This window comes from Acanthaster planci, linkage group LG06, assembly GCF_054643075.1.
Source record: "Acanthaster planci isolate LZ-2023a linkage group LG06, COTS_SCS, whole genome shotgun sequence".
In the NCBI taxonomy this organism is placed as follows: Eukaryota; Metazoa; Echinodermata; class Asteroidea; order Valvatida; family Acanthasteridae; genus Acanthaster; species Acanthaster planci.
The window spans coordinates 15,737,495-15,759,125 of record NC_141782.1 but is presented as its reverse complement, the minus strand read 5'-3'; the positions used below and the strand labels follow the sequence as shown (position 1 = coordinate 15,759,125).

Below are 21,631 nucleotides of genomic sequence, written 5' to 3'. Positions count from 1 at the left end.
AATTTTTATCATGTCTTGTTTGCATAAAACCAAAAATTTAACAAGAGAGCTTTGTCCTCTGCCGTAATTTTTTTCAAGACATCAAGACAATCGCGAGCTGGTCTCTGTGTCCAGGAACCGTACTCTCCACACCCAGGTGCACATGACGGTCAGTAGGTTGTGAACCAGATCCTCATTGTCCACGCTTTGCAACAGACAGATTTGCGCTCAAAATATGCAAAATGTAAAAAGGTCATGAGGTCAGTCTGGTTAAGAAAGTGTGCCGCGAGGCCCTTTCCAAACCCGGAACAACAATCACGGCACTTCAGAACAACTTGGGTGAGAAGGGCACCAAGGTTTTAACGCAGACAATCCGCCGCACACTGCACAAGGAAGGTCTACATTGGCATCGTCCAAGAAAGACCACTCTCCTCACTCACAGGCATCGAGAAGCTCGACTTGCATTTGCCAGAGGGCTCCGAGAAAAGAATCGTAGTTCTGTGGTCAGACGAGACGAAAATGGAGCTTTTTGGCCACAGAGCTGTTTCCTTTGTTTGACGCAAGAAAGGTGAAACATTCAACCCAAAGAACACCGTGCCAACCTTAAAGTTCGGAGGTGGGAGCATCATGTCGGGTTGTTTCTCTGCAAGTGGGCCTGGCAATCTCGTAAAAGTAGAAGGAAGTACGAAGAAGGAGAGTTACATCCAGATTCTACAGGACAATCTCAAGCAGTCAGCAGAAAATCCCCATCTCGGTCCCAACTGCCAACAGGACAGTGATCCTAGACATACGGCAAAGACAGTCAAGAAATTGCTCCAGGATTAACAACGTGGAGGTGCTACCACCGCCACGCCAAAGCCCAGACCTTAATCCAATCGAAAACCTGTGGAAAACTCTCAAAGACCAAGGTGCATGCCCGCAGTCCCTCCAACCTGGAATAGCTACAGGTCTTCGCCAAGGAAGAATGGGCCAAGATCCCCGTGGAGCTGTGCCAAACCCTCATGAACAACTACACAACCTGCCTGGATACTGTTATCAAGAACAAGGGCTTTACAATTGACTATAGTAACTGTGATATTAACTCTTTTGGGTTGTCACGAAGTGAGATTAGTTTGTTCAAGAGAAATAACTCTTATTCTATTTACGCATGGGAGCCAAACATATAAGATGACATGAGTGTGCGTTGAAAGAAACAAATTGTTGATTTTATTTGGCCAGTGTTTCCATGTAGTATTTTTATTTAGTTTTAGTTTCGCGGGAAGAACAGACAAACCCCATTGGATAGCTCGACTCTTGCTTGAGTAAGTCCTTTATTATGAGGTCACCAGGGTCACACAACAAAAGGACTGAGGGTGTCCCAGATAGAAATTTGGCAGGGTTTTAAAAAAAATTCGGGGTGTAAAGGGGACTTGCGTCGGAGAGTCCGAGGAGAGGGCACGTCTTGCCAGCCCCGATGGCAAGAGCTTAATCAGCCTCGAACTTAATGATTGGAAGCTAGTGAATCGGTGAGGATAAATTCCGACCGATACGCAAGGCGGAAAAATAAAACTACTCGAGACGCAAGATTTCCCAAGAACAAGGTGTCTACGCAACCTGGTTCTACTCTGGGTATGGGACTAGCAGTCCGATCCAAGGGCTGGCCAGAGACTCAAGGAACAACTCAAGACTCGGGGTCAACTCAAGACCGCTGCACGAGAGAGAAAGTCAGGATGGTGCCGCGAAGGCTACTCTGCGGTGAGACAGCCCGAGAGTTCCTGGCCAAAACGTGAACCAGTCATCGCTGCAGTGACAGAAAGGATCCTTTAGAATTTTACGTTCAATTTAAATTGTGCAACTACTGCGTTCAAAACTTCAAAAGTCCTGGGCGTATTTCATATCAAGTCATATCAACAAAACTGTAAATATTTTCTTTTAACAAACCATAATAAATTTGTAACTAGGTCTCTGTAAAACAGAAGATCTTGTATCAGGTGTCTTATTTTGCGTGAAAGTGCAAATAACTGCCGAAGGTTATGTCCACGGGGTTAGGGTAACCGGGGGATGTGACATGGGTAAAGGGCATGAATAAATCTGGACATGTCACAATTTAAACAGTGAAGCATTCTCTTTGTCACGCAAATGAGGTAAAACCAAAGCCATTTAATAGTCATTTGCACCTGACAGCTAAAAGTATTCAACTATATATGGCCCAAATCTCATGTGCCCACCTCTCATTCTTTTGGTTACGACGTCTTTAGAAAAAAAATAATAAAATTTATAAGGGGTATAAATAGTTTTGTCGTTAACTAAATCATCTAATGAGCCCATTAAGATTATCTTCTTTTGTTTCGTGGACAACTTCTCCTGGAATAAGCTTCAATTTTTGCTAGGACATGTACTTACCAGAATTAAGGCAAACCACTCCTGCATCCTCCCCATGCCCACAATTCTCCACTCCCCAACCTCTGTTCGGACAGTCTTCCAGTCTAGATTCATCTCCTGTACAGGCTACATCATCAAGCAGAATCTGTCCTATACCCTCCCCAAACCTGGCTCCTGAAACAGCCTCTACGGCACTCGAAAATCCGAGCTGCCTGCAGACAACATCAGCATCGCTAATATCCCATTCATCATCACAGACGGTGCCCCATTCGCCTGGATAGTAGACCTCCACACGTCCTTCGCTGTGATTATCACTGCCAGCAAGTCGCACGGTCACGTCAGGTTCTGAGAATGCCAAAGAAATATTGCAGTTGGGTTTGTTTTCCAATATTCTCTCAATGTTGTAACAGTGTGAGACGTAATAGGCAGTTGTTTTCAGCAACAGAGCATGATACTATTGAGGAGGTCAGTGTTTCCCAGTGGCTGTAACGTTTGCCTGCTATTTGTCCACTACCAACCTGTTTTATTAAAAAAAATCATCAAGCGAGATCGCACTGATACAAAATCAAACAGTGGTCTGTGTTTTGCTTTTTGTGCCAAAAAGGGAAGTAAGTTTTTGTTCCGTTTTCCGAATTTTAATTACAGCCAACGATCCAAGTCATATGCAGACTGAGGTTTGAGTTTGTGAGTGATCAAGTAAAGCAAAAAGTTCCACAAAACCATAAGGGAAATACGGCAAATATGTGTGTTCCCCTCTCCTAATGCAATACATATGTGATTTTCATCATGCTGTACTGGCATTACTAGAACAGCAAACAATACAGCCATTTTACACGTAATTTTACGGGGGATGAACTTTTGAAATTCAATTTGTTCTGTTTTTTCCATGTATGTGGCCCTTTTTAATTGTGATGTGTAATTTAGCTATATTGCTAAATGTTGGTTGGAATAATGATTTGAATAAAACATTAAATATTTTTGTAGCGTTCACGTCGATGAACAGGATTTCTCCGAAAGTAAACAGTGTCTATAAAAGTCTGGCAATAGTCATATTTCTTGGAAACAACTTTGCGGCGCCAGACCTCGGGTGGCTGCGGGTGCAAGTGTGGGGCAAGACAGAATCGCATGGGTACAAATGATCCTTCGCTTTCCCTGGGTTATGGTGCGGAGTCGTAGAATGAAACGGTTGATCGCCCTGTTTACGTGACAAACATTTTGTGGGTGCAAACGTGGGTGTAAGCACCTTTTCAGTGGGTGCGTTTTGCACCTACGTGACACCACGTAGCGCCGCCACTGCTCCCAAAACCTTCACCTACCTTCATCTGGCAGACAGACAACGCCAGCATCTTCACTATGACCACAGTTCTCAACTTCCCATCCAGGATTGGGGCAATCTACAAGTCTGCTCTCTGTGCCAGCACATGCAACATCATCCAGGAAGATAGGGCCTTCGCCTTTAAAACAAACATGGTTGGGCCCTATGATGATTTTTATCAACACCTCGTCACGGGCAAAAACAATTTCTAGATCTTCTTAAAGAACTTCCTTGGCAACAGTCTTGCTTAGTTATCTCAAGCACAAATTCTTGCTCACTCTTGAGGCTTTACAATTTACAGCTTAAATCCTTTGTATGATGACACCTGTTCCTATTGTTAAGGTGAAACACCAGGGAAATATAAGCGATTCGTGTGCCCCAAGGTCTACCTGTCCTTTCCAGAAATCACTTTGTCCTTTGCCGTAAATAAGTGGCACCAGACTCCTGGCTTACAATAAGTAACATTGATAATGTGCCAAGTTCATCACCTATTTCTAGGTGTTGTACATAGAAAACATTAACTTTGATCCAGGTTTTTAGAGGTGGAAAAATGTTTTTCATTGAAGCACAAGTTGCCTTTGCATTGGACTGCATTTTTGGCTCAGCATAGTTCATCGATAAGCTAGACACCTTTTCTGTACAGCGATGCAAATCAAAACTGAATACCGCAACAGTGTACCTGCACCAAAATTGGCACCAGTTGCTGCTCTTGCAGCCCCGTTAGTGAAGCCCAGCTGTCTGCACACCACACTGGCATCGTCAAAGCTCCAGCCATCATCGCAAACGGTCCCCCAGACGCCGTTGTGGTACACCTCAACTCGCCCTGCATTGGGGTCCCGGCCAACTAGTCGCACATCTCCCTCATCTATTGACAAATAAGACAGGAATAGTTTTCTTAATCCTGTCAGCTTGTCAACACATAATTAACAGTACAGGCGTGGTAATGAATACAAAGTGCTATCTCGACCATGCGTTAAAGGAGTTGAACACAGACAGGCCATTTTTACAAGCCAATCACGAGAAAAATTGTACAAAATCGGCATCTCAAACGGTAGGCACCCCTTTGCAGTATTTTACATTGATAATTTAATCAACAATATTTCCTTTATTTTTAAAACGCAATTTCATACAGACATGTTAAAATTCACTATACAATAAAGATACGTAGTCGAGCGAATGGCATACAAGGGGGCCTCAGGCAGCCGCCAAACGACCCACATCCACCTACATCAGGAGGGAGGAAAATCCCAGAGAAGAAATTTCCGGATAAAACCCATGAAATCAGGTAGGGACTGAAAACCCACGCCACAGAGGTACAAGGTGAGGAAAGACCCACTTCGCCAACCCAAACTGTGGAGGAATATAAGTATGACAGCAGAAACTGAAACTGGATTTCGATACTTGCGCCAGCCATCAAGCCTAAATTTGTGGGCAAAACTGTCCATGATAGCAATGCCACCAGGCAGGAAATTTCTAGACACTAAACCTCTGGAGTTCGATCCTACTACCCGTTTTAGCATTAGAAGGTTTGCTTTCAAACTCCTTGACTCCACGAAAACATGAAAACTCGCCCGGAATTAACCCAAACTCTATACTCGTCTGCTCAATAAGATAAGATAAGATATTAACGATAAGCAGTACAAGAATCCAAACAACCAACGCAATTCGCCACAATGAAAAATAAACTAAAGAAAACTTCTACTCATAACAGAGTTTTCATTCATCCAAAAAAGTAATTATCATCCTGAAAGATGCAACCTAAACATGAAGTCAATCTTCAGTTCTAATCCATTCAATGATGCGGTGATCTGGGACATTTTCAACACATTAATCGGTTTGCATTATCTTCTTTTCTTTATAGCTTCCAAGTGTACAAACAAGTTCGTAAGTTAAAAACCCCAAAAGACAGTATTTTGAAGACTTATCCGTTTGTGTGTTTTGGAAGCTGTTTTTTAAGTTGATTCCTCCAACTGATATTCTCAAAACCTAGTTTGATCAGACGCAAATTCCTGAAGAGTGAAAACGCTCTGAAGGGACACCCATCCCTAAAGTAAATCCACCCTGAACTTAAACTAATAGTTCTTACCAGCTGTTTTGCTGACATTACTGACACTTAGAAGATGACACTGACAAGATTTACAATAACCAGTTTGGAAATCAACGCAAATTGTCGGCATGTCACATAGCTTGGTCCTAGTGCTTCATTCGTTTACTGAGATAGCTTCAAGTTACTGTCCACCGAGTATGCTTTTCAACTATAACTCTTGTCGGTTATTTTGGGTAAGTGCAAAATTGTATGATGGGCTACGTACGGTACATGTACATGTAATGAAAATGTTTTGTCGGTTCTAGTTCAAAATGATTTCAGATCTTGAGATGGTAAAAAAACTCATTGCAGTGGATAAACCCTTGTGCATACCAAACAATGCATGTAGTCAAGAACAGAAAAAAAGCCTTTTTAGCTTGTTATAATTGACCCCTGAAGACAAATGACACTGCGTTCGATTTGGATGCTTCCATATTTATTTGAACAGATAAAATCAGAGAAAACAGGTTTTCCTTTGAGGTGCTCTTTAAGGTGTAAGCGCTATCGCTTTAGCATAAGGAGCAGCAACCTCTACTCCATAGGTTGCGTGAGCGTTCCTGCACGCTGACTGGTTATTCAGGATGAATACCAAGCATTGGTCTCCATTATAACGAATGGATAAGACACGGCGCCCTCCATCTTGTGCACGTTTTATCGGTGAGGGTTTTAAAGTTTAAATTGCGGTCGTCACACCAGACCGGCGCGCGCACATCACGTATACTGCGCATGGGGAAATTAGTCTGGCTGAAGAGTTTCTTGCTCCAGTTTCTCTCTCTTTTTAAGGGAACATTATTGAAAAATTGTTCGGACTTGCACAGCCGTTGGATGCCCTCAGTCTGGAGTGTCTATAATCGCGCAGCTGAACTTGCCTTTCAGCCGTAAGTTTCATTTTTTAAACAAAATTTATACAGATCACAATAGGCCTACCAAGAGTGACAAATATGAAAGTGATTTTGAATACTATACTATTTATTGAGTTTTCATAATACAACAGGTTGTCCAAACAAAATACATAAACTTATGATCGGTTCCCAGTCAAATTTTGGAACCTAGTAGGATCTTTTTATTGGAAACTATTCATTTTAGGTATATGCCCTCAGTTTTTTCATTGACATTATTTGTTTTGTTTGTTTATCTATATGCATAGAATTCCAAGAAACAAACACATGAGGACTGAGACGTATTCACTCGGCAAAGACGAATAATTTGGAAGCCATGATGCCCTGTTTGGAACACTGCCTACAAGAGTGCGTCCATGATGAGTTCGTGTAAGGAGTAATTCAAATAGGGTTTTGTTGAATTGGTTAATCTGTTATTATATATATATATTTTATAATCGGTATTGTCGCTCATTTGAAACAAACCTTGAGTAAAGTTGTTTGATTTTGATTTGATCTTCCAAGTGAAGAGGATCAACTAAAATCAAACTGATCCTGCTATTAAATGCATAATGTCCTAAATTTTGCCCACGTGTGAGATTGTTAGCTTGTTTGGTCTATTATGCCGATTAATGTCAATGCTCATTTAAGTTGCATATCACTTTTAAAAAAATTTTAACAAACCGGGCGGGTTAACCCGAAATACAGGTAGGTGAAGTGTCAAGGGTTGTTATGAGTGTATCACATCACAACCCTGGACACCTGACCCATCAAAACAAAAACTGGTTCATCTGGGGTATGATTACTATCTATGTTTTTCTCCACTAAAGAAATATTTAATCCTATGCTAGTGGATTGCAAGAGAAAGCAATTTGTATATGATGTATAATCAACTCACAGACGGGCTACAGTGAATGAGCAAGCATTCATGTTTTTAGAAGGGTGTGCGGTTACTGAAAAACAATTGGTAAGCGGAAATATCTAATGTGTAACACGAATTACTTTGGTGACGTAAAGATTAAGTCCAAGTTGAATTACATGTAGGCCTACCGCTGTTTATTAATGTTATTTTACCGTAATCAAACTGGGAATGGCTGTGTTCTCAATCAAGAAACTTGAAGCAGCCGCTATTTATTTTTCTTATTAAGTTTCCACGACATCTGTTCAGCGCCGCTGTGACCTGAAGTTTTATGGCAATTTAAAACTTAAGACAACACGGCGCCTCGCACGCTCGGTCGAATTTTTGGGTGTTTTAATATAGCAAACGCGGAAACACGGTAGCATGATGCCGTGCGCAACCTTGAAGGAAGACAGTGATCTAAAAATGATGAATCATTTGGTTAACGGTATTTGCGGCATCTTCTCTTCCCTAGATCCCTACGGCATATAGGTACAACGTCTAAAACAGTTTCGTGAGGAAAAAGCTGAGTGCACCTTTTGCACATGCGCTGGTGTATCTTGAAGAACTGACGCACATGTATAATGAAGACGCGTGCAAGACTTTCAAGACATGGGAACTCGCCACCCAAAGTGCAGGAGGGGCTGCAATTAAGTGGATAATCACGAGATATTTTTGAGGGGAGCTAGGCGGTGTTGTCAACTGCTTTCCGAAAACCGCTTAGTCAGCTTAGACTGCAGCTCTGGGTTCTTTTCACGGCGCTGCTTAGCATGCGATTTCCCGCTTACAGAGGCTCCAGATCGAAAAGCAGTAAGCAGTACGCACAACCAAAGGCATATTGCTAACCTGCGAGGAAAGATTTGCTTAAATTTAGTAACGTAACAATAGAAATCGCTAGGCGCAAGCAACCGACCGTTAGCACAACCATGCCAAGCACCACAATGAAATAGTGTTTAATTAAGGTTAACCAACTTTTCTGCCAAAGTTAGCACAACCTTTTTGCTAACCGTTAAGCAGCAAAATTGGGTGGTTTCATTCTAACATACATTATTAGGTTTAGCGCGTCCCGGGAGACATAATAAAGGGTTGATTTTACCAGGTTGGGTGCTTAATGCTTTCAAATGATACTTCAGTGGCTTCCTTGACTCATGCTTCACCGATTTGAAAAATGGCACATCAAAAACCCATTTGCGACACGTAAAGACAATAAGCGATCACCTTCAAGCTTGGTCAATTGAAGGAATTAAGTAAATAGGCTATATATTTTAATTAAATAAAATGTTTGGATAGAAGGTTTTGCTTGGTCGAGAAAACAATTTTCACACAGTGTGGATGGGATATTATTATGAAATATGAATATATTTTGGGGCAGTGGGTTGATACATTGATAAAATGTATATTCACAGTTGAAACCATTTAGTCACCTGTTCAGCAACTTCTTGCTTCTTGTGTTTCAAAAGGTAAAATTTCCCAACTTGGATTTAATTGTGATGACTTAACCTGAAGTGATGACAATTGTGACCAGAGGAATTCCAAAAAGTATCATTTCACGGCTCTTTGCTTCTACTCTACGGTAAACACAGTTATACTTATATATCGGACACAACTTGGCCAAATTAACCTTTATAACAGAAACCTGTTTGCTTTTCTTGCACATAAAATGACTCACGTATTGGCGCTAGTTATTCATGATACCCAAGGAGACAGCGTGTGGGTAGAAAACTGATGGGGCCGGCCAAAGGGGAATTGGAAATAAAGGATACAACCACAGAAAAACAATAAGGTTTAAGGAATTCCAAAATCGGGCGTATAGCTAAACTATATTTGTATCAATGAAACGTCGACAGGCCTGAGCAAAAATCTCAAGAACGGGAATTTCCCGAGAACTCGCCAAAACTGCTCACTGCTTCAGTTCTGTTGATAAAAAAGCGACATCATCAGCTGCGCTTTCTCCGATACAACATCATCAGCACCCGACCATTGTGAACGGACATATTCGTGGGGCAGTACACTTTCGTTCTGCGTTTGTCACTTACGATAGATTACTTGAACTGACAACGTTGGTGCGGCGTGCAAACAGACATTTATTCCTGAGAGATGTCCTGTTGAGAATCACAAATGTTTGCATCTCTATTTTTGAAAAAAAAATTGGGGATTGGCATGCACGCCTGCGCCTGATAGAAATGGAGATATTTGTGTGTCAGAAAGTGATTAAAAGCTTTTCTTGGCATGCCATATCCGTCAGAAATTGAGAATTTTTTTTTATTTCGAGATGAAATTCTAGATTGACACCTCATACATAAATGTGCTATTCGCGAGTCACTATAGACGTTAGCCCAAGGTATCACGACCGACCTCAGGGCCAACTCTTCCGCCAATGAGGTACATGCGTAGGTCAAGTCGTGCAACACAGCAAGGAGGTCTGCAAATTCGGAAAGGAAGACACTTGACTGAGTCCAACATTATCAGCTGTAGCTCACTCCGGTAGGCCTTTGAAAGTAGTCTTTGGTGAAGTGGACTTGGACGCGATTGCAACAGATAACTTGACAGCGACTTGTGGGAGCAGAATGTAATGCTAGGGAAGGCATTTAGCCCACCCGCACCTCAAGGTGTTGGCAATAATTTCTCATGGAACTTCACGTCACTACCCGTTTGACTTACTAATTCTGAGTTCATGCAACGCTATGGCCTTTCGAATGAAGCCAAGTTATGTCAGATCGGGGTATATTTAATACATTAAAAAAATTTCACTTTCCCATTCAAATGTTTCCACCAAAAGCCGTCGAAACTTATACACATCTCTTCAAATCAGACGCCTTGTGGATTTAAGAGCATGCAGTTACTTTGTCTCGAAAAAAAATCCGACCATTTTCACCACCCTCACATCCTCCTGACGAAAACGACTCAAACGCATCATGCACTTCGCGTGCGTCAGGAAATGGCTTACCGCAACCTCGACTCCCGTAGCGCAGCGTATACCCACTCCCGCCAAGACACACAGAGCTGTTGCGCAATGAAAACAAGATTCCATTCTCTCGTTTCCGAAGGGCGCACCCCATAGATAGCCGAAATATATGTCCGCCGAGCTTATTTATGAAAGTTATACACTCAAGATATTCTATAGGCCTATTAGAGAGTCCCGAGAGCAATGGAACATTGGAGACTTGAAGAACTGGTACTGACCCGTTAGCCTTGACTTAGAGATCTAATTCTGAGCAATTTGAATGCAATCAGGTCCGACTGTGGCACAATTTAGCTGTTTTGCAGAGGGATGCTTTTCAAAATTACTACTTTCCCGATTAGGGTATTCTTGGTTTTAGGGGTTGTATGCTTTAGGTACGAATCTCTCAAAAAGTCATAGGTCAAACAACCAAACTTGAAGGGAAAATATAAGACGACATGTTGATCATCATTTTAGCGGCCACATACGGCACATAGCGGCCCTAACACCTGAGAAAGTTGTATTTTTAAAAGTATTTTGTCGTATAGGGATTTATCTATGGGAATTTACTTACTGGGGTGCACCCCGAAAATGGTCTAGCCAAGGGCAAGTTCAATTAAGGATCACTAGTTAACTAGCGGTTGATTCTTGACGCACCCAGCGCATGTGCAGTGAAGTTGAAGTGCGAACGACCCCAGTCAACCGTTGTCAGGTCATTAGGCCGAAGGGGAGAAAAGGTGGCCGCAGGAAAGGGCAAAATATCAAAAATAAGGTGAAAAAATAAGAAGAAAAGTTTCTTACAACTGGTCCTCTCTGCACTGTGCTATTAAAAATGATTTGTGGCAACCAATGATACGACCAACCCAGATAAGCTGGTTGCGAATAGTTGACAAGATCAACCATCCTCGACCAACGTGCGTTCGATCAGAGCTGGTCGAACTAAGGTTAACTATGGTAGTTGATCGAACTTAACTTGCCCCAGGCTACATGACGGTTGGCCATCAATCCGACGCACGCATACTGTGTGATACACGCGAAGTGTGCAATGTGTTGAGATTGTTTTTGTCAGAAGAATGAGATAATGGTCACCGGTGATAAGTAAAAGCTCAGATTTTCTTTTCAAGAAATAGTCAGTAGCATGGTCTTAAAGCCGTACGTCATCAAATTTAGAGAGATATGCATCAGTTTCGACGGCTTTGGGGGAATTTTATTAAGAAAGTGGAATTTTTTAAAACGGAAATATATCCCGATTTGACAGAACTGAGCTGCATTCGACAAACATAGCACTGAAAACCCATAAGAGGTCCTAGGGTCGTACAATAGCATATCATTTTGGATACAGGGCAAAAAGGAATTTTTTTAATGACAGTCCAATTTTTTTTTTTCTGTAAGATACTCAACCCCAAAGCAAGGAGATAGTACTGCGTTTAAAGTGTTCGCGCTTTCGATTCCTAAAAAAGGGTCCATCATTGCCAACTTGAACCCCCCTCTGCACACACCCACACCCACACCCACACAAACACAGCCAGAAATGTCCATTTTCGGTGGAAATGCGTCTATTGGGAGATCACAATGGAAGAGGTCATTCACTTTTATCTGGCATTTTACCATCGCGTAGTTCCGTAGTGATTAAAACAGCATGAGCGTTGTGTTTGTCTAATATATACTTCTAAGAATCTCAATCCCTCAAAAACGTTTAAAAAACTTCAGACCTGGCCCAGTGTACGTTTTTATAGAAAAATGGAACTACACAAAAACTCGGAGACAGTGCTTTTAAGATACCAGGAAACATCGTTGATCCATTTGTGCGACAACCCACTTCATAAACCCAACACTGTCAAGAGTATAGCAATACTGTCAATTTGTAGAACTTACCGGGTAGGAACCCATATCCAAACACCATTGGAAAGATCAGCAAGAAGACAGCAAGAGTCTTCATAGTGAATGAGGTCCTGTTCGTCCCAAACGACCAACACAAAAAGTAACGCACTACACCAATTAGTTGTAATCGGAGTTTGTCTCAGGTTGCGCCCCAGACAGCAACTGACTACAAATCGCTGTTCCGTCTGGTTTTATCATGCTCTTCCAGGTCATTAACGAATGAATGCAGGCAACTGTCTTCAGTTGGAACATCATCAATCGATTATTCATGTATAGTTCAGTTGGACTTTCAATTACGCCTGCCCGATTCTTTGAAAGTAAAAGGGATTTCAGTTGGCACAACGGAAGCGTGACCTGGTTTGTCAGTGACTGCGTCGTCATAAACAGATTGCAAGCTTCCATTGGATGGGCGCTAAAGTATGATGAACGTCGTGTGTGTGAATTTCAAACGTCGTGTGAGTTCGAGTATCGTGCTTGTGAGTTTGAACGTCGTGTTTGTGAGTGGTCCGGGCCAATTTCATGAATCACTAGCGTGATTTTTTTCCCTTGATATAAAACTAGATTAACAACCAAAATGTTCATGTGTTTTATATTGCTTGTGACTGGTGTTCAGCTGATGTTCGCTTATCATAAAATGGCATGGATTTTTGGCTGGTAACCTGTTTTTTATCTGAGCAAGACAATACTGTGCTATGCCAATTTTTGTGCTTAGCAGCGTAATGAAATTGGCCCTGACCGCTCACAAACACGACGTTCAAACCCACAAACACGACATTCAAACTCACACACACGACATTTGCCTGTCCGCTTTAGAACACCATACTCAAGTTGCAAGTTAACTTCCAGTTGCATGGAGCTCTATGTGCTGGTGCTATGTGCATAGTTTGAGCTGACACGACGTCACACTTACAAACCGGTGTCTCGCTGAGTTACTATACGTGTTAAACGTCAACATTAACTAAAGAGTAGCATGATTTAGTTCTAAATCACTCAAGTTGGGACCTTGTTATTTATCTTATAAGTCACTCTTTGAGACAGTATTGCATTCCAATTGGCTAAAGTAAAGTAGTATAGTTGTACAAACTGTATAGTAAAACGGAATACGGGACATTCATAATAGCGCGCCTCCAAGAGCTTGCCACGTGTTGGCCAATCACAATGCACGAAATCTGTTCACCTTCTCGCGCATTGTGATTGGCCAAAGCATTGCAAACTCTTGGAGGCGCACTACTGGAAAACACCCGTATTGCACAAGATGTGTGGTCAGTCTTAACACCCATATTTGCATGTAGATCATTATCGTAGGGAAATAAAATGAAGTTGCTTGTTATTTCTTGAGTACATGTACTTATGCACCACTTCGTATTTGTTCGCCCCCACTGCCCTCGGGAAGGGCATATAAGCCATAGACGCAAACGTACAAAAGCACTGTCAGCTACCTACTGCCGTCGTCCGTGCATGCAAATTTTGTGCGCACGCACACGCGCATGTGTAAGTGTCGACCCATGTTTTTGTTTATGATTGGATTCTACCTCACCACCCTTGGGCGTTTGACAAATGCGCGACGTAATTTTTGTCGAGCACTCGTTGGAATTCGGAACATGAGTAACGCGGGTCAACACCGTTATGTCATGTTCATTACACGTGTGCAACCATAATAGTGCAACTCATGCAGATTATATTATATGCGTTGATAAGGACAGCCGACAGCAAGTAATTCACAATGCTTTGCATGTTGTAGCTGTGACGTGTTCCTTCATGATTTCTTTTTAATTCTGTGATGCTAGGAAAGAATGTGAACTTTTGTTACTAATATGTGATTTTTAATGCATGGCAATATAGTCATTAATTAACATAAATTCTCACGTGCAGCTGCAAACTTATAGTTTATTCAGATGTTATTATTTAGAGTCTTCTTTCATATATATAAAAAGCCTCTAATTGTCAGAACTTTATATAATTCAACTAAGGAAACTATGAGACTTTAATAATTACAAAATATTCGTTGATAAGCCTGAAAAGGCTCGTATAGATTGGAAGTTAAATGCAAACATGTTCAATAAATGCTTCAAAACCTGATCAAGAAATCCACACAACAATTGTAATGGTTTTATCAAACTTCACAGAGAGCTAAAAATGCACTGGACAGCAAGTGTTAAAACATATGAAGGTAAAACCAACTATCTATCAATGCCTACGGTTCTTAAGACTAGTTTTCCCATCACAGCCAAGGGGCAGACTCAGCCCCCTCAAATTTCAGCTTCATTAATTATAGTATAGTGCCTAGTTGGTGCAAGCTCAGAATCATGATTTGGTTTGAAGGCCAACAGGTTCAAAGTTGTAACCGAATCTGTCAAACATTTCTTTAACGGTTGCCACTACTATTTTACAGTGTGCTGTTGGTGATGAAGTACCCTACCCTCTCTATTAAGAAGTGAAGAAAGAAAAGATCGAGTTTGCACGATTCTTGGCGTCCAGACTTGCATGAGATTGCAAATCTCGTGAAAATGGTTATCACAGTGTAAGTGACAAAGAGATATTACTTCAAAAATTCATGAAGGCTCATTGAAAGTATCTAATCGAGGAGGATATTTCCCGTCAAGCTCTTTAAGTTGTGGACAGAGATGTGGCTGATAATTTCCAAATTTCTAGACAGTCCTGATATAAAAATTGGTTGATCCCTGACGTCTGGGGGTTCTCTTCACTTTATAGACTGGTTCCTGCCCCGTACGTTGTCTCCAGATGTCTTAAGCCTGGTTTCCATGTCGAAGAAACGCAGACAGCAGCGCAATCAAGATGCAAACTGCAACGCGGACATATGGAAACATGCCAAACGGAGGTGTCGCCAACAACACAAACAAAAGTAAACCAGCCCGCGAACGATTTGCAAAGTTGAGCCAGTCAACTTTACCGACTGTCTGCGTCGAGTAGCCGTGGTATCCCCATATAAACACACATGCTGGCATGACCGGTACGGTGTGCAACGATGCCTCTCTCGCTTAGTTCCACAAATTTTGCCCATTTTCTCCTTAATGCTTAAATATTACACCCTTATGGTCAACTAAGTAGCTGACCATCAACGAAATTCATGAAACTGGAGTACAGGTTTGGCATTATGAGCCGATACAGTAAATCTAAAAGGGTATTTTCCACAAAAAATCGCAGAGTTTCGGACGCAATTTTTTTCATTTTTTGGTTGGAATGTAACCTCGTTTCAATGGGAACGATCTTCCCGCGCCAGTTGGTTCCCACCATGCCTTGCGCGATCTAAGCCTTGGTATTGTATAATTTAAATATCCCACTACTTGGGATTTTTAAATTAAGACTAGTAAGTGTGTTTACGAGCGACGCAGATTTTTGCGTGCGTGACGTGCAAGGGAATTAATCCGGTTCGTAAGTGTGACGTCTCTTCTGTTTAAACCACGCCCACTGCACATAGGGTTACATGCGTTGATCGCCGTCAACATGGAACCATGGAACCGGAAATTAACCCGCAACTTCAGCGATTGTCCAATGAGAGTCTGCAAATCGTGGTGCGTCCACCTTTGTGACGAAGTCACTTACAAACCGGATACGGCTGGGCTAGTGAAGGAACATTACGCGTGCAGCCATGGAGTCGAGGTTGGGTGGAATGATGTCATGTACCGTTAAAATTCTGTTCGTGCCTGGTCTGCGTCTTCACGTCTTGCAGACCGTCTACAAACGATTTATGGAAACCAGGCTTTACAGACGTCCTCCGAACGTAGGGACCTGTAGTGGATAATAAATCAGGCAGAATCCTGCCGAGTTTATGTAAATGAGGAAACATTGCCCGCTGAATGCACAAATCAAACAGTAGCTGATAACATATTGGGTTTTTTTTCTCTCCTTTGTTGCAGAAAATGACTTCACCGTAAATTTTTCTTTTATCTAAAATTCAAAACAATAACCGCTGATTTGAAATAAAATGATTTATTGACGATAATCATTGAAAAATACATTACCACATTGTGATTAACAGAGGCTTAGCGAGGATGGGTATACTTGTGTTTTATTCGCCTCGATCCCCGCCGAAATATAATTCATGTCAAAGCATTGCTTTTGGTCTGACAAAACTAAAATATTCAGCATGCAAATTGACAGGGCTAGTCGCACACGTCCTATCGACGCAGCCAGGCCATACGCTGACTCACGGGGAACTTAGGATTTTGAAATACCGGACTGGCTCATTATGGTTTACTTCTTGTCGCTATGTACAATCAGTCGGCGCAGATCACGCGTACACGGGTGCTGACCTCTCGTTGCTGTTCAGGAGAACTCTAGGCAGTGCGTGTTCCACACAAAAAAATAATAAGACAATCCAAAATATCCAAAACACCGTCGAGCTGGACCAAGAGAGGGCGCTACTTCCGTAGCAACGGAGGTGCCGTAGATCGTTCTCGAAACGAGTGGCAAGTGGTTGCGGCTTAGACTTCAGTTTCGCTGGTGCCAGTCGGAGGTGGAACATATGGTTTTGAACACTGCTTCAAAATGGCTGGGACCAGCGAAACAAAAGTCTAAGCCGAATCCACTCGTTTTGAAACGGTTTTAAGGGAGTAACTGCGCATCGCTGGTTCACAACCGACTATGAAACTCAAGCGTTGCAGTCGGATTGTTACCAGCAAAATGAATACTCCCAACCAACGCAGTTCTATTCAACCGATGGGGGGTTGCTTCTGATCGATGCGGATTCATCGGGCGCGCCTCATCAAATGCACTTTTATTTCTGACTGTTGAGTAATGCGTGTAAGTTTCGAGAAAACACATATACAACACAGAAATATCAACTCTTTGCTTGTGGCAACGTGGTCACTAATTATCCATTAGCTACAACGTCAACGTAATGTTATTTCAAAAATTGCAGCCGGACATAATAATTCATTACTGTTTGCCACTACACGTCAATGTTTCGTGTATACATGGTGTATACACTGGTGGTCTTGAAGACAACATTAGATAGACTCTTATAACGGTATTACATGGCAGGCAATATCTGAAATTATCTGAACATTTTCCAAATGGGTATTAACTAAATCTTAATCTTTTCCTAAATTCATCTAACTAAAATCTTCTGCGTAAGCATTCACTAATGCTTTCATCGAATAAATCAAACCAACTACGCCTCCTACAAGCCCCACCCCTACAATGACCCAATTTATAACCACTTCCCACCATGCAAGCGACTTCCTTTTCAATTTCAGGTAGAATAGACAGGGGAATATAAAGTCTAGCCACGGACTCGTCAAGCTGCCGGTGACACCCATCAGAAGTGTAAAATGTGGCACGACTACAGCAAGAAACAACGTGAAGAGGACGAGGAGCGCACGAAATATCATGGCCCATGCGGGCGGCATGCGATCGGGGGTCGCTCCGCTGCAGGGCGGTAGGAAAGACAGCTTCATGGAGTCCACAGAGTTGACGATTAGAAACAGCATTAGAGGATAGGAAAGGAGGGACTTGATGACAAACAACATGCTAACAGCTGCCTGGAGCGGTCCCAGAGGCATGTTGTAGGTGATAAACTCTTTCGTCTCCAGACCGAATGAAAGGTACGCGAATAGGGCGTAGGCGATGTTCAGCACGCCGGTGATAAAGTAAGTGCAGTTGACCATGCGGTTGAACTGGGCTCGGTTCCTCATGCTGTCCTCCACGCCGGGCATGATGAATTGGGTGCCAAAATTGAAGAGGATGATGGAGGCGCTGACCGAGTACTGCTGGAGGTTGAAGGCGGGCACGCTGGTGATATCCCACACAATGCTCTTGCCAAGACTGTACCACACCACGCTAAAGAACATGATGACTAGCGATAGAACCGCGAAGCAGCTCAGCCACGAGATCTTGGTCAGGTGCCGGAAGAAGATGGTCGGCAGGAGCAACACGCCGCACAGGACGGTCCAGGTGAGTTTGGAAAGCCCCGACATGGAGAAGGTGTCCACCATGAGCGACCCCGCCAGCTCGAGGTAGAGCGCCGCCACGGCTATGACGTCGATTATTTGCATAATGTTCAGAACGGTGCCGCCGGATTTATAGCAGGCGTCCGCTACGTCTGCATACGTCTTGCGCACGCGCACCAGATGAGGTTTTTCCCCCGACTCCAGGTTTAGCTGATCTTCATAAAGACAGTACACTAACACCTATTAAGGAAAACAAAAGAACTATTTAGAAACGACTGGAAATTAGATTTTTTTGTACGAGAGTAATCCACAACTACCGGGTCACCAACAACCACGAGCGTCACCAGGAGGGGAATAGCTTTTCCAAGTGGGGCTGGAAGGTCAGTCCACAAAGACTGCAAACTGACAAACCAGCAAGTGCGATGATGCCCAAATATTTTAGTGGAAATTTGAAAAAAACAAGAAATGACGCATTAAATCGGTAAAATATCAACAGTTCCAGAAGTATAAAGTTGGTGTTAATTGAAATACAAAGTCGGATTCTCATGGGTTCATACAAAAAAACCTCACAAGCTTACTCAGGTGGTACTCGAAACCACGACCTCCTGCTTACTAGTGCAGATGTCTTTACCACTCGACCACCGAGCTCACCGGGGTCGGTTGGCCGGTACGAGTCAAGTGAAGTAGCGGGTAACCGCGAACTATTTTCAAGATTTTTTTTAATTTCTTTTCTTTAGTGGGAATAGCCTCGAAGACCAACTGAGTGCTATATATAGTGTCCGCAGAATCGATACCTTGCTTGTGTAGTTGCCTATGATGAGCACCACTGCCATTGTAATGAGGGCAGCCAGCCCGCCCTCTTTCACCATATAGGGCAAACTGAGCATGCCGATGCCCTGCATACAGTTGGCTACATTCCAGCCTGCCTGCCATACTGAACTCGTCCCTGCACACACGAAGAAGGGCGGCAAATTTAAGTCAGATTTCCACTTTCAACAATTATTTAGAACATGGATAATCATCAAGAAGTATTTCAGCCACGGGAGAACCAGGGTTGCTATTGTGCCATTAAACTAAAGATTTTTTTCGCTAAGAAACACGAGGCGCTCTGCTGAGATTAGTGCCATCCCATGCTTCCATTAAGCAGTAGTCACGGACGTATATTAAAAAAATCTGGACCCGAAACTCTCCTGATTAGTTGAAGCCACTGGAGGTCGTGTGGCGGCCATTTTACCGTGCCCAAAGTTTCTAAACTAATCAACATTAAGCTAAAGAAGAGTGCCACGATTTTTTATATTTTAGTGGAAAATATTCAGTAATTTCAGTGCTCTACATTCAGTAATTGATGCAGATGATGTTCGTGTCAATTAGTGATCTCCAAGGAAAGCGTGAATTTAAACCCAAAATTCAGTGAAAGCGAGTACACGTATTGTCGTTCAGCATCTGCTCATCGGTATTCCTCACTCTATGCGCTTATTCTGAGCAGGTTTTTCTCCAAAAATTGTGTGCAGAACCAACTCAACAGATTTTTAAAAGATTTTATTTTTTTTTAAATTCTTTACAATAGGGATTTTCTTTCATAAGAACTGAAACACAAGGAGGGACACGGACATCATCTGCTAGAGTTATTCCTACTCGCTACCCGTAACCCCTGGGCAGTAATTGAATGCGGTGCACTGAAATTATTGGATATTTTCAAAAATCGTGAAAGTCTTCCGTAGGTTAGTGTTGATTAGTTTAGAAACTTTAGGCACGGTAAAATGGTCGCCACTCTACTTCCGGTAGCTTCAACGACGTCCGTGTCACGAATGCTGCATTGCAGGTCCAGATTTTATTATACACGTCCGTGTATAAGCAGTTCTCAGTAACTGGGTCATCTTCTTTACCTACTCAAATAGCGAACGGGTCTCTTAAAGATGTTTATATTTCTGAGCTAGGTCACCATCGAGTTCTCCGATCTCAAGAAGAATTCACACACATTTAGGAGATAAAATAGTTTGCCAATCGACGCTTTACCTTCTTGAGTCTCATTTGTAATAATTATCACACATACACACTCAAAATGCGTGCGTGTCCCCTCCCCAAAGTATATTTAAAAATGATTTTGAATCTACATGTACCTGCCGTGTCCTGATTCGGTGGTACACCGTCTCTTTTCGTATCGGCGAGATTGATGTGGCCATTGGGCTGCAGACTCCCCTGTGTGGTCTCGCCGGCTTTGGAACTGCATAGCTCGATGTCCTCCCCTTTGGCCTCGTAGATAGGCACCCCGTAACGGAGGATGGAACTCCTCAGCTGGTTACCGAGGGACCGGAGATGGTTCATGGCGGAGGCGAGGGGGCTCGGAGGAGGCTGAGAGCACTGTGTGGAATCTGGAGAGGCTGATAAGTTGTTCCTTAGGTTGAAATCCTGAGGAAGGGCGCTACTGTAAATTGAAGTGACACGTACAGCTTCTAGAAAAAGTATTGATAGGGGATCAGCTCGATAGTCCGAGGGTTCGATAGTCTGAACCCACCAAAAATATATATAGCCGAGGGTGCATTACTCTAACAATGAAAAAGTCCGTTAATCCGAGCATTAAATTTTAGAGCAATAGTCCAAAGGATCATCAGTCTGACGGTCCGAAATCCGAAGGTTCATTTGCCCCAAGGTTCCAAAGTCCGAATTTGAAATACATGTAACTTTATTCATGTGAGGGATTAAAAGCACGAAGGTTCACCGATCCGAATAGCACCAAAGTTCAAAAGTCCGATAACTACTGATGGTGGTTGTACATAATTTGTACAGTGTAATTCGACAACCAGAATTAGAAGCCGTTACTTGAGGTGGCGGCGCAAAACTCCTGGACAGGTTGTACGCGCGCGTTGCATGTTTCTTCAACCAACAGGATGTCATGATTTGCCAAAAGCACGCGCTCGTCAAGCAGAAGAATGTGCGTATGAGTGAGGTGCCAGTTGTGGTGTATAATAGAATTAGTCTATCCGCCTTGAGCAGAAGAACCCCCTTGTTCGTCGGGAGTGCTCAATTTGTTGCTAGCGATCCGACCGTAACGTGTGCGTTTCCTCATCGTTCGTGAACCACCAAAGCTCAGTTCCGACCAAAGGAGAGCCAACCACCGTTGCTAAGAAAATTGCGCCCTCACTCGGTCAAGCTCAGAACTCATAGACAACCTTCTATTTTTAGCCACAAAAGGCATCTCCTGCGACGATCAAAACTTGTAACTTCAAGTGATAATGTATAAAGGCAATAATATTCAAACAAATACCCATGCTTAAGCACTAAATTTGCTTATGCATGAAAAAAAAACTTGCTTGACAAATCAGGTTACCAGCCCGAAACTCCAAGTGATGTGTATTGTTTGGGAATGGTATTCACATGCC

General features: G+C 42.6%; 2 protein-coding genes across 2 annotated transcripts in view; both read right to left on the bottom strand.

Moving 5' to 3' along the window:
- LOC147798879 (scavenger receptor cysteine-rich domain-containing protein DMBT1-like) overlaps positions 1 to 12,555 on the bottom strand; it is a 45,627-nt gene extending 33,072 nt beyond the window's left edge. The window contains exons 1-4 of the mRNA XM_087137830.1: positions 12,334 to 12,555; positions 4,335 to 4,520; positions 3,657 to 3,794; positions 2,362 to 2,685 (exon numbers count right to left, since the gene is read on the bottom strand). Coding sequence (XP_086993956.1) covers positions 2,362 to 2,685; positions 3,657 to 3,794; positions 4,335 to 4,520; positions 12,334 to 12,397 — 712 coding nt within the window. The 5' untranslated portion in view covers positions 12,398 to 12,555. The remainder of the gene's footprint in view (positions 1 to 2,361; positions 2,686 to 3,656; positions 3,795 to 4,334; positions 4,521 to 12,333) is intronic.
- A 4,540-nt stretch (positions 12,556 to 17,095) lies between these two features.
- On the bottom strand, positions 17,096 to 20,767 carry LOC147798878 (vesicular inhibitory amino acid transporter-like). The gene is made up of 3 exons (XM_087138471.1): positions 20,372 to 20,767; positions 19,046 to 19,197; positions 17,096 to 18,491 (listed from the first exon to the last, which is right to left on the bottom strand). The coding sequence occupies exons 1-3, from the start codon at positions 20,574 to 20,576 to the stop codon at positions 17,415 to 17,417; spliced, it is 1,434 nt and encodes a 477-aa protein (XP_086994597.1). The 5' UTR covers positions 20,577 to 20,767; the 3' UTR covers positions 17,096 to 17,414.
- Between the last annotated feature and the right edge of the window lie 864 nt (positions 20,768 to 21,631).

Excerpts from the sequence above, each read along its gene's own strand:
- LOC147798878 (XM_087138471.1), bottom strand. The coding sequence starts at position 20,576 with ATGAACCATCTCCGGTCCCTCGGTAACCAGCTGAGGAGTTCCATCCTC. Across the intron at positions 19,198-20,371 it reads ACCGAATCAGGACACGGCAG|GGACGAGTTCAGTATGGCAG; the intron begins GTACATGTAGAT and ends TCGTGTGTGCAG. Across the intron at positions 18,492-19,045 it reads TAGGCAACTACACAAGCAAG|GTGTTAGTGTACTGTCTTTA; the intron begins GTATCGATTCTG and ends TTTCCTTAATAG.